The sequence below is a fragment of the Podarcis vaucheri genome, assembly GCF_965113315.1.
Source record: "Podarcis vaucheri genome assembly, chromosome: 16".
In the NCBI taxonomy this organism is placed as follows: domain Eukaryota; kingdom Metazoa; phylum Chordata; class Lepidosauria; order Squamata; family Lacertidae; genus Podarcis; species Podarcis vaucheri.
This window is the reverse complement of record NC_138754.1, coordinates 12255882-12271789: the sequence shown is the minus strand read 5'-3', so window position 1 is coordinate 12271789 and position 15908 is coordinate 12255882. Positions and strand designations below refer to the sequence as shown.

At 44.3% G+C, this 15908-nt stretch overlaps 1 protein-coding gene across 3 annotated transcripts in view; it reads left to right on the top strand.

Moving 5' to 3' along the window:
• Positions 1 to 1280: 1280 nt before the first annotated feature.
• Positions 1281 to 15908, top strand: part of CCDC88B (coiled-coil domain containing 88B) — a 36055-nt gene continuing 21427 nt past the window's right edge. Inside the window, exons 1-6 of one of the 3 annotated variants that reach the window (XM_082202036.1) lie at positions 1281 to 1328; positions 5443 to 5582; positions 10274 to 10382; positions 12674 to 12743; positions 13809 to 13867; positions 15356 to 15439. In XM_082202036.1, the coding sequence (XP_082058162.1) occupies positions 1296 to 1328; positions 5443 to 5582; positions 10274 to 10382; positions 12674 to 12743; positions 13809 to 13867; positions 15356 to 15439 (495 nt within the window). In that variant the 5' untranslated portion in view covers positions 1281 to 1295. Of the gene's footprint in view, positions 1329 to 2815; positions 3772 to 5442; positions 5583 to 9202; positions 9221 to 10273; positions 10383 to 12673; positions 12744 to 13808; positions 13868 to 15355; positions 15440 to 15908 lie in introns of those variants that run through there. The other 2 variants (XM_082202037.1, XM_082202038.1) reach the window with 2 other exon arrangements.

Below are 15908 nucleotides of genomic sequence, written 5' to 3'. Positions count from 1 at the left end.
GTGATTTTCTGTTAACTGAGGGTGCGCCCATGCCAAGATGGCATTCAATTGCTTATTGCTGCTATTATTGTTCCTGTTCCTGTTGTTGTTGAATTATGAATCATCTTCTAAAGCACCGTCTCAAGGTAATTTACACATAATTTAAATCAGTTAAAAATGCAAAAAAAAAACCCCACAACCATTTAAAGCAACACTAAAACCTTAGCAGAGGTGGATGCTTGTGGAAAAGACTTGTTTATCCAGCTGGGGGAAAGTCTCTAAACAGTCACAGTTTCACCCAAAGAATCCTGGAAACTGTAGGTTTGTTAAGCATGTTAGGAGTTGTGAAGAGACCACTCAAGAGAGCTACTATTCACAGCACCCTTAACAAACTACAGTTCCCAGGATTCTTTGGGGGAAGCCATAGCTGTTAAAGTGGTATAAAGTGGTATAAGAGTGTAATAATAATAATAATAATAATAATAATAATAATAATAATAATAATAATAATAATAATTTATTTATACTCCGCCCTTCCCAGTTCAGAAAACCAGGTTCAGGGCAGCTAACAACAAATTTAAAACACTTAATTGATGCAACAAAAAACAGCATAAAATACAGTATAAAACGTGAATAACAATAAATTCAGAATTCAAAAATCAATTTAGGGGGAAATCCATCCAATAAACATTAGATCACCAGGGCTAGCTGGCTAAATAAGTCCTATTTGGGCCAGTGAGGAGACCAGGGGGAAATTAGCTGTGGGATCCCAGAGCGGGTAATCTTCATAAAAAGCGGAAGGGGAAGGAAGGAAGGGGAATAAAAGGTCAGGCTAAGTTCAAATTGAAAGCCAGACGGAATAGCTCTGTTGTACAGGCCCTGCGGAAGGAAATTTAATCCTGCAGGGCCCTGGTCTCATGGGGCAGAGCATTCCACCAGGTCGGAGCCATCACTGAGAAGGCCCTGGCCCTGGTGGAGGATAGTCTGACTTCCTTAGGGCTCGGGACCTCTAAACTATGATTATTCATGGACCTTAAGGTCCTCTGCGGGGCATACCAGGAGAGGCGGTCCCGTAAATACGAGGGCCCTAAGCCACAAAGGGCTTTAAAGGTCAAAACCAGCACCTTAAATCTGACCCTGTATTCTACCGGGAACCAGTGCAGTTTGAAAAGCACTGGGTGAATATGCTCCCATGGCAGAGACCCCGTGAGGAGCCTCGCTGCAGCATTCTGCACCTGCTGGAGATTCTGGGACAGCTTCAAGGGCAGCCCCACGTAGGGCGAATTACAGTAGTCAAGCCTGGAGGTGACCGTCGCATGGATCACTGTGGCCAGGTCGGGGCGGGAAAGGTAAGGGACCAGCTGCTTAATGCGGCAAAGGTGGGAAAATGTCGCCTTGGCTGTTGCTGTAACCTGCGCCTCCATGGAAAGGGAGGCATCAAGGATTACACCCAAACTCTTGGCACAGGCACTGGCACTAATTGGCCCCCGCAAGAGAAGGGAGTTGGTCCCTCATCCCCATACCAGCCCGACCCAGCCAGAGGACCTCTGTCTTTGAAGGATTTCGTTTCAATCGGCTCCCATGAAACCATCCAGCCACAGCTTCCAAGCATCTGGTCAGTGTTTTCGGGGCCGAGTCGGTGTAGCCATCCATCAGCAGATAGAGCTGAGTGTCATCAGCAGATAGAGTAAAGGTATGGTGGCTGGGGAAACCCAGTCAGATGGACAGTAAATAATAATAATATTAAATAATAAATTGCATTTACAGTGGTACCTCAGTTTACGAACTTAATCCGTTCTGGAAGTCCGTTCTTAAACCGAGGCACGCTTTCCCTAATGAGGCCTCCCGCCGCTGGCGCCCTTCCACCGTTTGGCTTCCATTTGTACACCGAGGTAAAGTTTGCAAACCGGGACACTACTTCCAGTTTTGCGGAGTTCGTAAACCAATTAGTTCGTTAACAGGGCTGTTCTTAAACCGAGGTACCACTGTATATATAAATCACCTTGAGGCAGTTGTTCAGGAGGTGATTAATAAGTTGATGGTAATTGCACAAAATGGCTGCTGCATGTAAAAGCAGTAAAAGACAGGAACCAAAATGGGACAAGCATGCTCCTAATTTTGGCCCCTGTGCATTTCTGAGGGGAGGGATTCATTGGGACCTTTCACAGGTGCCATAGCTGTGGTGGGCGCCCAGGCTCCTGTGGGCGCTGCGTTGTCATCCTCTGATCATGTATGTATGAGTGGAAGCTATTTTGCCGCCACGGGAACAAAAGGCACCACTTTTTCCATGTCCATGATGCTTTCCCAGCCCTTCTGAAACTAGCGATGGGTTCATAGTTTCCCCAGTGTGTCACTAGCTCAATCTGAAGCAGAAGCTAAAAAAAAAAAAAGGTTTCCTCACATGAGATTTATTTTTAGCTGAGTCTCTCTTAAGAGAGTAGACTGAACAGTCCAGTGGATGAAGCCATCTTTCGTATTTTTCTCAGGCGCTAATGTTCTCACACTCAGTTAGCCACAAATTCAGTTTCCTCTCGTGGCCAGCTGGTGCCCCTGACTGTGTCATGTCCTGACAAGAGTCTGCTTTCAGCACCCAATGCATTTTTCCTGTTTTGCTTCATCTCGTGTCTAATCACAAAATTGGAATTGTAATTGATTGGCACTGGCCTGTGACAGGGCCTTCTTGGTAGTAGCACCCCATTTGCTGAATGCCCTGTCTGGTGAGCTACAACTGCCAGAGGGCTGTAATCGCCAACCCTTCTTCCCAGGAATTCTGTGAATTGCAGCGCTGTGTGAGGGGGGATACAGGTCTCTCAGCACCCTTAAGCCATGACCATATAAAGTGGTATAATTGTGAATGTGGCCACAGTGGTCAAGGGGCTGGAATCTTTTTCAACCCAAGGGCCGCCTTCCCCTCAGGGCAGCCTCCCAAGAGCCACATGTTAGTTGTGGGTGGGGCCAGAGGCAAGTGTGGGTGGAGCCATTAATATAAAAATTGCAACTTTGAACCACAGGCTAGTTGTGGTCTACACACTCGCCTACCCTTTCCCCTCAGTCAGGCCAGCAAGAGGCAGGATCAGGGTTCGATGACACATTCCAGTCAGGCAAAAACAGCATGGCCAGTGAGGGGTACGGCCATGGGATGTGGTCTGGGGAGTGCCCCAAGAAGCCACATTTGGCCCCCGAACCTGAAGGTCTTTGCCCTTGACGTGTCAGGACAGGAGTCAGTGGAACTTCCTGCCTCATGGTCCCATCGCCTGGCTCGCTATTAGGATTCTGGCATAACGGATGTGCGAAAGGCAGGCCTCTTCCACCAACCAACAGATCGGACCACAAACCTGATGGGCCACTCTGAGGCTGCGACAGATGACTTCTACCCTCTCCGTTCCTCCATTGCAACCTCTCGAGTGTGGTTTTTCTGCAGCGAGAACGGGAAATGAAGTCAGCGTTGCCCTCTCCTGCAAAGCAAGCCTGCAATGCCTCACTCAGGCTGGTGCGCTGAGAACTGGAAATCTTTCGTCGAGGACATGTTTCGCATTGGCGGCTTCCTGCGTGGTGGAAATTAAGAAATCAGTCCCTTCATCCTATGTGGCTTCCTCTCTTGCTTCCCTCCCTCCACCCCCCCACCGATCAGTCTCATCAGCCAAAGATTACGGAAGGAAGTATAAGCTTTAAGTGCAGAGCGCAGAACAGAAGGCACAACCAACAAGGAGAGGCCGCCCCTTTGGTGGTACCATGGATGGAGATGTCACTGAGATGCTGGAAGATTTTGTCTCGGGGCCGCTAGTCACCTGGGTGAGCATCTGGGGGGGGGGGACAGGAGGTTTTGAGGAGGGGGTGTTGCTCTTCTGGGTTGCCCTAAATAAGGGCCTTATATCCCTGGTTTTGAAGTCATGCTGAGCCCGGGAGTTTTGGCAATATGTCGCCTGACACCGGTGGTCTGCTGGGTAATTTTATGGCAAGTTGGGCAGATCAACTATTTGTTTGTGTGTGTGTGTACATACAGGTGCACACACGCACACACATAATCGGTACAGTGGTGCCCCGCAAGACGAATGCCTCGCAATACAAAAAACTCGCTAGACGAAAGTTTTTTCCGTTCGCGATTTGCCTCGCAAGACGAATTTCCCCTATGGGCTTGCTTCGCAAGACGAAAACGTCTCGCGACTTTTTTTCTTTGACTAAAAACAAAGACATGTTTTGTTTATAAAGTTAATTTATTTTCCCTTAAATTTTTGAACTGCTCTTTACAGTATGTGTGACTTTAAAGAGCAGTTAATAAACTGTTGTTGTACCAAATTTGGCTTTGTTTGGACTTTTTTTGACCATAGGAACGCATTAATTGATTTTCAATGCATTCCTATGGGATTTCGTGCTTCGCAAGACGAAAAATTCGCTAGACGACAAAAATTGCGGAACGAATTAATTTCGTCTTGCGGGGCACCACTGTACACAGAAAACACTTTGACCCTGGTTTCCAACTAGGTAAAATTTTGGGAAGCTTTATTACTGAACCCACCAGATATTAAGCTTCTTGTTGCAGTTAGGTAAATGTAGACTTGATAAGTTGGGGTTATTTACATGGTAATGTGTATTGCTTCACTTCCTTTGAAATGTGGTAAGCCAGCCCAGCAGTGTTTAGGGACCTGGTGGTTTGTTCTGCTGTACTGGGCACTGGACTTAAGAACATATGAAAAGCCTTCCAGCCGGATCACAGACCCTCCAAGTGTCCCTATTTTCCAGGGATAGTCCCAGATTTACAGAAGTTTCTGATTTGATCCTGGAATGTCCCACTTTTCCTTGGGATTTCCTTATTTTCATCGGACAGATGTTGGAGGGTGTGGACTTATGCAACTTCCAAGTCAAGGAGATAAGTAACTATACAACCTTTAGAAGACATCTGAAGGCAGCCCTGTATATTGAAGTTTTTTCAATGTTTAATGTTTTATTATGTTTTACAGCGGGTGGCGCTGTGGGTTAAACCACAGAGCCTAGGAAGGTTGGCAGTTCGAATCTCCGCAACGGGGTGAGCTCCCGTTGCTCGGTCCCTGCTCCTGCCAACCTAGAAGTTCAAAAGCATGCCAAAGTGCAAGTAGATAAATAGGTACCGCTCCAGTGGGAAGGTAAACGGCGTTTCCGTGCGCTGCTCTGGTTCGCCAGAAGCGGCTTAGTCATACTGGCCACATGACCCGGAAGCTGTACACCGGCTCCCTCGGCCAATAAAGCAAGATGAGCGCCGCAACCCCAGAGTCGGTCACGACTGGACCTAATGGTCAGGGGTCCCTTTACCTATATATGTTGGAAGCCACTCAGAGTGGCTGGAGCAACCCAGACAGATGGGGGTATTATTATTATTAAATAGAACATCCCTATTTTCATCAGAGAAATGTTGGAGGGTATGAAAGTGTGGATTAGATAGGTTCACTTATAAACATGAACTGAATCAAATTTCTCTTCTCCTTACAGGTGCGAACCCTGGAGACGCTGACTTACTCGAGAACTGACCAGCCCCCTTCTCCCCATAGGAAGAAGAGACATGAGGGAGCACAAGAGTATTTCCTCAAGCTGGTCTGTGGGGACACCCTCATCCATATCATGGAGATAATGTGAGTCATAGTGTACTGAGCGGATCACTGGGGCACCTCCAGAGGGTCAGTATTTTCTGGGAGGGGTTCAAGTGAGAGACAGTGTGGTGCACTGGTTAGAGTAATAATAACTGGGAGACCAGAATTAAAACTACCCACTGGCTGACCTTGGGCCAGTCACTATCTCTTATCCTGACTTACCTCCCAATATTGCTGTGAGGATAAAATGGAGAGATGGAGAACCATATATGACACCTTGAGCAACTCAGAGGAAAGGTGAAAGATAAACATAATAGTAGCAATAATGAAAAGCAGATACAGTACTGAGAAATTTAGGTTTGTACAATTTAATTCACAATGTTCTGATGTCCTGTAACAACATATTTTATGGGGGGGGGATGCACTGTGGGATGGATTAATGCACATTCAAACGGTGTGCAAGCAAATCAGGATATCAGAATGAATGCTCATTGCTATGTAACCTCTTTGCAAGCAAATCAGAACAAATGCATTTATATTACATTACATTACATTACATTAGCAGTGAGGTCATTCCCCCCCCCACTGTGTTTGAAGCTGCATTTACCCGGGGTTGTTCACACTGTTGTTCACAGGGTGGGGGCAAGGATGTCTTCACCTGATACGCCACAGATTCCCCACTGTTGAAACATAGCGTAGTTAAATGGAACCTCCTATTCCGAGGCGGCAGGGCACTGGATGGGGGGGGGCAAGCAGCAAAGTCTGGTCCCCCATTTTGTAACCTACATCTGGATAGCCACTGACAGTACAGAACATCAGGCTTCATGGACTTAAGGGGAATCCTTAAATTATTACGAACTAAAAATTTACCCAGGGAAGTAAACACTCTTTCAATTACAGATAGGTAGCCGTGTTAGTCTGCCATAGTCAAAATAAAAAAATTCCTTCCAGTAGCACCTTAAAGACCAACTAAGTTAGTTCTTGGTATGAGCTTTTCGTGTATCTGAAGAAGTGTGCATGCACACGAAAGCTCATACCAAGAACTAACTTAGTTGGTCTTTAAGGTGCTACTGGAAGGAATTTTTTTATTTTGACTCTTTCAATTGCTTAGGTATTATTAAGTTAATAGCTTTATTAAGTTATTTAACCACCACTACTGCTTTTCTTGGTTTTTTTTTGGGTGGCTCCCAGAATTTATATCCCCTGCAACCCAGTAACTGTATATGAAAGCTAATTATCAGATTAAATCCTGCTCAGATTATTTTTAAATTGAAGACATCAGGTTGTTTTGGATACTTTTAATATTATTAATCAAAGGACAACAATAATAAAAACTAAACGTTCAGAAGTAATATGTCCATGGAACTGTATGCCAAAATTAATTCAGGAGTCTTTGACGTGTCACAAGCCTCCTTTTTGTTACAGTTGCAACCAACTGACCAGCCAACCAAGCTCTAATTAGGGATGGAAGAGAAATTTGACGCCCTGCACATTTAATGTTGAATCTATCAAATCTACTCTCCAAAACAATATGCAAACCAAAATGAGGGAAAAATTGTATCAAAATGCTGATGAATTTTCCTGAGGATTTTTTTTAAAAAACCAAACATTTGCAAATTGCTGCAAAACGTGGAGAACTGAATTTAAGATTCAAAAAATGAGAAACCGGGGGAACCGAAATTGACAGAACATCCCAGTCTCAAATATAGTTGTGGTTCTTTTCAATGTGCTTGAAGCATGTTAATTTGCAAATAGAGATATTTCCAATGCATTCAATTAAGGAAAATCAATAAAAAGAAAAAAAGATCGTATGAATCATTCAGGATTCAGCTGTATATTTCATGCTCAAATCAAAGTTGAAAGGGCAGAAGTACATCTTCAGATAAACGAAAAGAATCTGGCTTCACTGGCCAATCATTTCAAAGGGTCTATGAAACCAGATAGATTTTCTGCTGTTGTAGCATAACAGGAATTTCTTTTTCAGCATTTCAGTGTTTTGCAAGGAACATTTTTCCAGCAAACAATCCTCTGCTAAGGAGGAGGGATATTAATGTCAGCAGGAAAGTTCAGCTTGTACAGCTGTGTTTTTGCAGGATGCTCTCAAGGGAACAGAATCAAGGGAAAACTTTTGTGACATCTGCTGGCACGCAGCGAGTTAACAGTGGCGCAGCGCATGGCGGGTAAATGGGCGGGTTTATGCAGATTTAGCACCAATGGCCATCAGAGCAACGAGGCCGACGGCTGAGAAATTGACAAGATCGACAAAATCCACTATTTTTGAGGTTAAACTGTCCATCAAGAGGCTGCTTAGCTGGACAACAAAAGCAGAAACGTTGACCGAGTGTATTTTGTGGAATTGGAAACGGTGCTGATTCCGAGGCAGCGGTGAGAGGTTTGCAGCACCCAGGTTCCCACCGACACCTGAAAAGGCAACGGGAAAGGAGACCCGCTTCACTTTTGCTTCCCTTGGTATCGCTTCTCGGCCTTTTGGCTAAGATCAAGTGTAGTATCTGTTCTTATCAGTTTAATATCTGATATGTCCTCTATTTGAGGACTATATATTAAATGGATTTTTGGAATTGGGAGATGGAATAGGGGCTTGCTCCGTCCACTCCATGCATCGACCTGGTATTGCAGTACCTCCAGGAACGGTGCACCTCCCTCTGGGGGGAATATTGTTGGTTCAAAAAATAGATAAGAGTTTATAGTGCTTTTAAGATATTGGCTTTTTACATAGGAAAAATAAGCGCTACCAAAAAAAAACACACCTGTGTATCTGAAGAAGTGTGCATGCACACGAAAGCTCATACCAAGAACTAACTTAGTTGGTCTTTAAGGTGCTACTGGAAGGAATTTTCAAAGTGATTTGATTCCACTTTCATTTACCGGAAGACGTTTAATGAATACAGCACTGTATAGGGAAAATAATTATGTACAGCTGAAAATGGTGACAGCATTAAGATAAATTCAATAGTGTAAATAGGTTTTGATGGATGTAATAATGAAAAACTGATTGGCATAATTCTTGTCAACTATGCAGGGATATAATATATGTAAAATGAACCATGGAAAGAGAAGAAGGCAACTCAATGATATCTCAACTATGTAAAATGCTTATCTGAAATTGTAAATCAGAAAATTTAATAAAAATCATATTAAATAATAATAAAACAAAACTTTGATTTATCAAATATTCTCTTTCCAAAACAACAGGAAAACTGAAACACAACCACTTTCAAAATTCACCACTTATACAAAATGTTCTCTGCAGCTCTCCCAACCTAACAACGTTTATAAAAATGCCTTTATTTGGAGAAAGTGTCCGTGAAAATGAACACACAGCTGAAAATGACGCCTTATATCAGGAGAATTTGCTTGCAAAGATGTACGCTAGTCCAAACTGCATCCAAAACCTCTGCATCAGCCTGGGATTGCACCTCCCCTCTGGCAGAGAATACTTTAGGTTCAGAATAACAAATGAAACAAGCAGCATAATGTTCTGCTTTGGAATGTTTTATTTACAAATCCTAACCCGCTGGGCTCTGTTTCCAAAATGTTGCAATCGCCTCTTCTCACACTCCACTGCACTTCTACTGCTCATCTATCTATCTATCTATCTATCTGCCTGCCTGCCTGCCTGCCTGCCTGCCTGCCTATTTGTTGTGATTCTGCAACCCATGGTTAGCCCTGTGAGGCATGCACTACATTTCCCATACGTTAGAGATCCCCAGATCATCCTATTAGAATTACAGTTCCCAAAATCTATTGTGGAGAGAGATAACTTAGAATCATAGAATCATAGAATCATAGAGTTGGAAGAGACCACAAGGGCCATCGAGTCCAACCCCCTGCCAAGCAGGAAACACCATCAGAGCACTCCTGACATATGGTTGTCAAGCCTCTGCTTAAAGACCTCCAAAGTAGGAGACTCCACCACACTCCTTGGCTGCAAATTCCACTGTCAAACAGCTCTTACTGTCAGGAAGTTCTTCCTAATGTTTAGGTGGAATCTTCTTTCTTGTAGTTTGGATCCATTGCTCCGTGTCCGCTTCTCTGGAGCAGCAGAAAACAACCTTTCTCCCTCCTCTATGTGACATCCTTTTATATATTTGAACATGGCTATCATATCACCCCTTAACCTCCTCTTCTCCAGGCTAAACATGCCCAGCTCCCTTAGCCGTTCCTCATAAGGCATCGTTTCCAGGCCTTTGACCATTTTGGTTGCCCTCCTCTGGACACGTTCCAGTTTGTCAGTGTCCTTCTTGAACTGTGGTGCCCAGAACTGGACACAGTACTCCAGGTGTGGTCTGACCAGAGCAGAATACAGTGGCACTATTACTTCCCTTGATCTAGATGCTATACTCCTATTGATGCAGCCCAGAATTGCATTGGCTTTTTTAGCTGCCGCGTCACACTGTTGGCTCATGTCAAGTTTGTGGTCAACCAAGACTCCTAGATCCTTTTCACATGTACTGCTCTCAAGCCAGGTGTCCCCCATCTTGTATTTGTGCCTCTCATTTTTTTTGCCCAAGTGCAATACTTTACATTTCTCCCTGTTAAAATTCATCTTGTTATACAGTTATACAACAGACTGGTTGCTGAACCAGTCTGTTGTATAACTGTTCCCTGTTTAAACTTGGCTAGGCCAGTAAAACGATTGTATATTTTCTCTGCTGCTGGGGACAGGATTTCCCTCCACTCATTCTTCCAATGTGCCTGGTTACCTTTCCTAGAGACCTGATTCCTGGGGGAGCGCAACCTCCGTGGAGTGAGCAAAACGAAGAGGCACACAGCTTGCAAATGCTCCAGGGCCTTCTGCAGCGGCTGCGCAGGTTCTACCAGGTGAGTAGGATTTAACACACATTGGATCTGAACCCATGGCTTCTGCTCTGCTGTCCCCACACGTTCCTGACACAACCCATGCCACAAAAAGACTGGAAGCTGATTGAGGTTTCAGTGCTTTATAAAATAATTGTTCTAGTATGTTGTTATAGTATTTTAATAGAAACAGCCATGTTTGGTGTATGGATTATGTCATTATATAGTTTGGTCACTAACAGAGCAAAACCAAGGATGAGAGAGTATAGATTTAGCACAACTGAGTTGTGGCTCAGCCAGGACTACTCTGATGTAAATCCCACATCCCAGCTAAGCCAGATATATGCCACTGTATGTCCGTCAACGTGTTTTAGCCAGGGCTAAACTGGTGTAATTTGAGGACATATTCACACCATACATTTAAAGTGCTATGAAACCACCTTAAACATTCCATGGCTTCTCCCAAAGAACTATGGGAGCTGTGATTTCTTCAGTGTGTTTAGCAATTCCCAGAATTCCCTGGGAAGAGGGATTGACTGTTAAAACCACTCTGGAAATTGTAGCTCTATAAGAAGAAGGGTGTGTGTGTGTCTCCTAACAATTCTCTGCACTCTCTCCAAGGAGCTCAAGGTGACTGTTACAGAAATTACGGGGGGGGGGGGGCGTATCTTTAAAGTTAAATGTTACAAATATCATGCCTGAATGTATCCTATCAACTTGACAGCTCAGGGAAGTTACCTAGCTTTAAAAATAATATAAAATCAACCCCTTTGCCAGTTTCCTCCATTCCAAAGCTATTTTCCCCTTGAAAAGGACTCCAGGAAGTTCCCAGAGGTGACAATTGCTGGACTCATTGTTAGCCAAGGGAAGCCAAATCTCATCACCTGACTTGCCTCAGGCTCCAGACATGTAAAGGAAGTTCTATTGTATTTCCGGGTGGTGGGTACTTAAGACATATTTGTCTATGCTAATCTTGTACCAAGGACTTGTCTGGACATGTCTGCCAAGGTTAAACTAGTGTAACCCCGGTCTATCCCTCCCCTTTTGTGACATGTCAGTGATGTAGCAATGATGCTGTACAAACTGTATTCTGGGATATGGTGGGAAAGTTTTAAAAGTCTTTGTCACCCCATCCTCAGGGGTCAAATTTCCTCTTTGAACCTACTGCACAATAAACTTTGGTCTACAGCTATTTGCTCCAGTTGGTGGCTGGAATCCTTCCTTTATTCCGCAGGGACCCGCGGGCTTTGCCCAACGAACTGGGTGACTGAGCAGCCTCACACCTAGATTTTTCCGTAACATTGACATACATGCTTCTTCCCCCCACCCCACAACCATTTCACCGACACAACAACCCTTCGAGGTAGGTTAGGCTTAGAGGCAGTGACAGGCCTGAAGTCACCCAGTGAGCTTCATGGTGTAGCAGGAAACCCCACCCCCACCCCAATCATTCTGTTTGCACAAACTTCACTCACAGTCACACTCACACATTACATACGCCACATTTCTGTTATAAATTCATAGAAAAATCAACCATACATCGGATTTGCACTGTTCCATTTTTATTTTACTCCATATGACAAGGACTATCAAAGGGGGGTGGCTTGGTTCTGGTCAGCCATAATCCCTTCACCATCCCAGCACATCCACAGGAGCCCTGCCCAGTTGCTATGTCAACCCTGATGATCCCAGACAGAAGACCATCAGGATCACAAAGAACTTGCATATGGGAGTGGATTCAGCATGGACTGAAACAAAAGACAATGATCAGATCTTCCCTCTGGGGGCAGGAAACTGCCAACTCCCCTTTGTCTCCTGGAAGTGACTCATGGGGAGGGGGAAAGGAGGAACCAGCCAGGTGACAGGACACTCAGGTTACCACCACAACTCCTCCCTCAACCCCTCCTTTCTGTAATGTATGCATGATGTTTCTGGGGGTGGGCTTGACCTAGAGGATGGAAATTTCAAAAGTTTTTATAAAGTCTTGCACACCATCTTTCTGGGTCTTTCCTCTCTCCTGCAAGTGAGGGGAGCACCCTGTTGCAACAGTTCAATAAAGGCCAAGCCTACAGGCTGCTGTTTTGCTCCAAGTTATCCTGGTTGGTGTCTTTGTTTTTGTCCAAGGGAGCCCTCAGATTTTTCCCGGTAACAATAGCCAAGTGGGGATTTGAACCCTGGCCTCCCATGTCCTCGGCTGACCTTCTAACCACGACAACACACTCTACTCTACTCCACGCTGAGGAATAAGTACAACATCACTCTATTATCTGTTATTATTCTCCCCTTCCATGCTCTTTCTCTCTTCTTTTCCCCAGAACGATTTGCAACAACTGATTCTTTCATTGCCACCTAATTTACATCTTCTGGCCCAAGATCCTCTCACAGGTAGGCCTATTGGGAGAAAAAATGTGATGCTGAAACCACCAAAACAGATGGATCCGAACTTTCCTGTTCAGGGAAGTTTTAAACGGTTGATCTTTTATTGTGTTTTTAAAGAAATACTTTGTTGGGAATAAATGGGATTTAGAATATTAAGAAATGTGAATAAGATGGACTATAATTGGAAATTGTTTTAGTTTAATAATGATATTGGAAAGCCGGCTTCGGCTGGGGGGGGCGGGATATAAATAAAAATTTATTATTATTATTATTATTATTATTACTTTCAACTACAAGGAAACTCAGAAGGGAGGGACTAGGGGAAGTCAACCAAGATGTTTAAAATGTTGGATTTGTAAAGAATTAAGTTTGTTGTTATTGTTTATCTGTTTATTGTTCCTTTTTCTTTCATTCATTCATTGATGTATTTTTCTTTTTTGTTTTTGCGTGTCATTCTGCTTTGTGGTTTTTGTTATTATTGTGGAAAATCTAATAAATTTTTATTTAAAAAAAAGAAGAAATATTTTGTTGAGAGCTGCCCAAAGTGGCTGGGGCAACCAAGTCAGATGTGCAGCATATAAATAAAATACAGTGGTACCTCGGTTTAAGAACAGTCCGGTTTAAGAACAATTTGGTTTACAAACTCCGCAAAACTGGAAATAGTGTCTTGATTTGAGAACTTTACCTCGGTCTAAGAAGGGCACCGGTGGTGGGAGGCCACATTAAGGAAAGCGCACCTCAGTTTAAGAACGGTTTTGGTTTAAGAACAGACTTCCAGAACGGATTAAGTTCGTAAACTGAGGTACCACTGTAAAAACAATAATTGTTGTTGTTCCTGCGGAATCCTGCCTGATCTCCTTTTTACCAAATATGACCCAAGCCATCAGAAGGCTTCCCTCAAGCTTTGTGCTCCTTCAAATCTGGCGAGAAAAATCATTGCAAGCCACAACCCATTTGGGATAAAATTTGGCTCTGGAACTTTGACTTCGTAGACGAGGCATGGGGGTGCATTTGCCTTCAAATATCACATTAACACTTTCTCCCACTTTTTCCTGCAATGGTGTGATCCAGCACAGGCTGTCGGGGAGATGAAGAAGTTGTTGCTACTGTTGCTTGGGAGTGCTGTCCAGGTACTTTGGAATGTGGAATGGTTGGACAGGGAGCGCAAATTTGGCTGCTGGAGGGTTTGGAGGGTGGTGACAAGGGGAAAGGGCCTTTTTGGTTGTGGCTCCTGTAATGTCTGTGGAATGCTATCCCCAGGGAGCAGCTTACAAAAGCCACACCCACCTGACCCTATCCTTTTCAGTATCAGGTAAAAGTGTAGCTCTTCTCCCAGGCATTTGGCAGATGATGTTAACTGCTCTGTTGCTGATGACATTTTTGGCTGTGGCTTGGTCTATTGCTTGGTCTGTTTTATGGGTTTGGTAATGATCTTATTGCATTGTTGTCTGTTTTTATGCTGTGCCCTTTGTAAGCCGCTTAGATCCCCCCCCCTTTTGTATTAAGCGAGTCACAACTAAAATAAAAATAAAGCAAATGGATTTCCCCAAATTAATATGCTGCCTTGTAACCTAGATTACCTCCCAATTTAGTATCCTCCCCAAATTCATTACCTACCCAGAAATACTCAAGGCACTTTGGAAAATATTTGGGGGACTGGGCCCACAGGGCCTCCACCCCTTACAAACACTTTTGACCCCCAGCAAGAACTCAGGGTTCCCTGGAGCGAGGGGAATTACCTACTAAAATGATTTTATGTCCAGAGCATGAGTGTGTGTTTGGTCACATCCACACTACACATTTATTTAAAACACATAACTTTCCCCAAAGAATCCTGGTGACTGTAGTTTACCCCTCACAGAACCCCTCTGAAATATACTTGGAGTCGAGAGTGGATTTCATGCTCTTTATTCAGCTCATAGTGGTGAGGAGGAATGGAAGTTCCCCCACAATATCTGCTTTATATACATTATTTACACAATGGGCTGCACATGATTGGCTAATTCCGGGATTCTCCTGTAGGCCAATCAGGTTGTGGATTCACTTCCACCTGGAGCTGGATTGGGTGGCTCCTGCGGACCAATCAGACTGCTGCATTGTTCTAGGACCAATTAGACTGCTGCATTTTGGATCCTATTGTTCTAGGACCAATCAGACTGCTGCATTTTGGATCCTATTCAACTCAGTACATAGCACCCTCTTCACAAACTACTGTTCCCAGGATCCTTTAGGAAGCTATGTGCTTTGAATGTATGCTGTGGGGTGTGTGACCTAAGTGTGTTTGGGGCATTTTACCAGAGGTGGTTTTAGGGTAGCACAAATAGTGCGGTTGCACTGGGCGCTGCCCTGCAGGGGGTGCCAAAACATGCTGTAGAACGGAAGCGTGAGAGGCAGGGGGCGCAGAAATTTGAGAGCCCCAAGTCCGCCACTGGTTGCACATACTTTAAAGCACATTCAAAGCACTCCCCCCCCCCCGGACACTGTCATTTATCCCTCCCAAAGCTACAGTTCCCAGCACCCTTTAACAAACTACAGTTCCCAGGGCATTCTTTGGTGGGGAAGCCATGTGATTTAAATGTGTAAGAGAACCTGATCGCCCTCCTTTAACATCCCAACAGTGTGAAAGGCGAGACGAGATCATTGGTCTAATCCAGACCCTCGACATCAGCACCCAGGCTGCCCTGGCTTCTTTCATCCAAGAGGTAAGGCTGGGCCTGGGTTTTGAGGCGGAGGAGTGTGGGTTGTGTTACTTTTCCTCTCCCATCATGCTTTGCACTTCAAGCCTTGTATGAATAGGGCAGATCCCCAGGCAAAATGGAAGGAATGTTGTGAGGAGAACTTGTGAGGTAAGCCATAGCTGTCCACTTTCAGATTTGAAAAGAAGGGATCAGAAGCCTTGAAAATAAGGGATCAGCAGCATAGCTGTCAACTTTCAGATTTAAAAATAAGGGATCAGCAGCCTCACCTGTCCCGGAGACAGTCTAATGGATATCTAATGATCCGGGATAGCAGCGGGAAGCAGCGCTGAAATAAGGGAATTTCCCACAAAAAAGGGAAGGTTGACAGCTATGGAAGTAATCACTGGCTATATGTATACACCCATTGGTTGAAACATAGTGAGTGAGGTTGTCACCATTCCCTCCTTCACCGCTGTTATGTATTCAGTGGTCT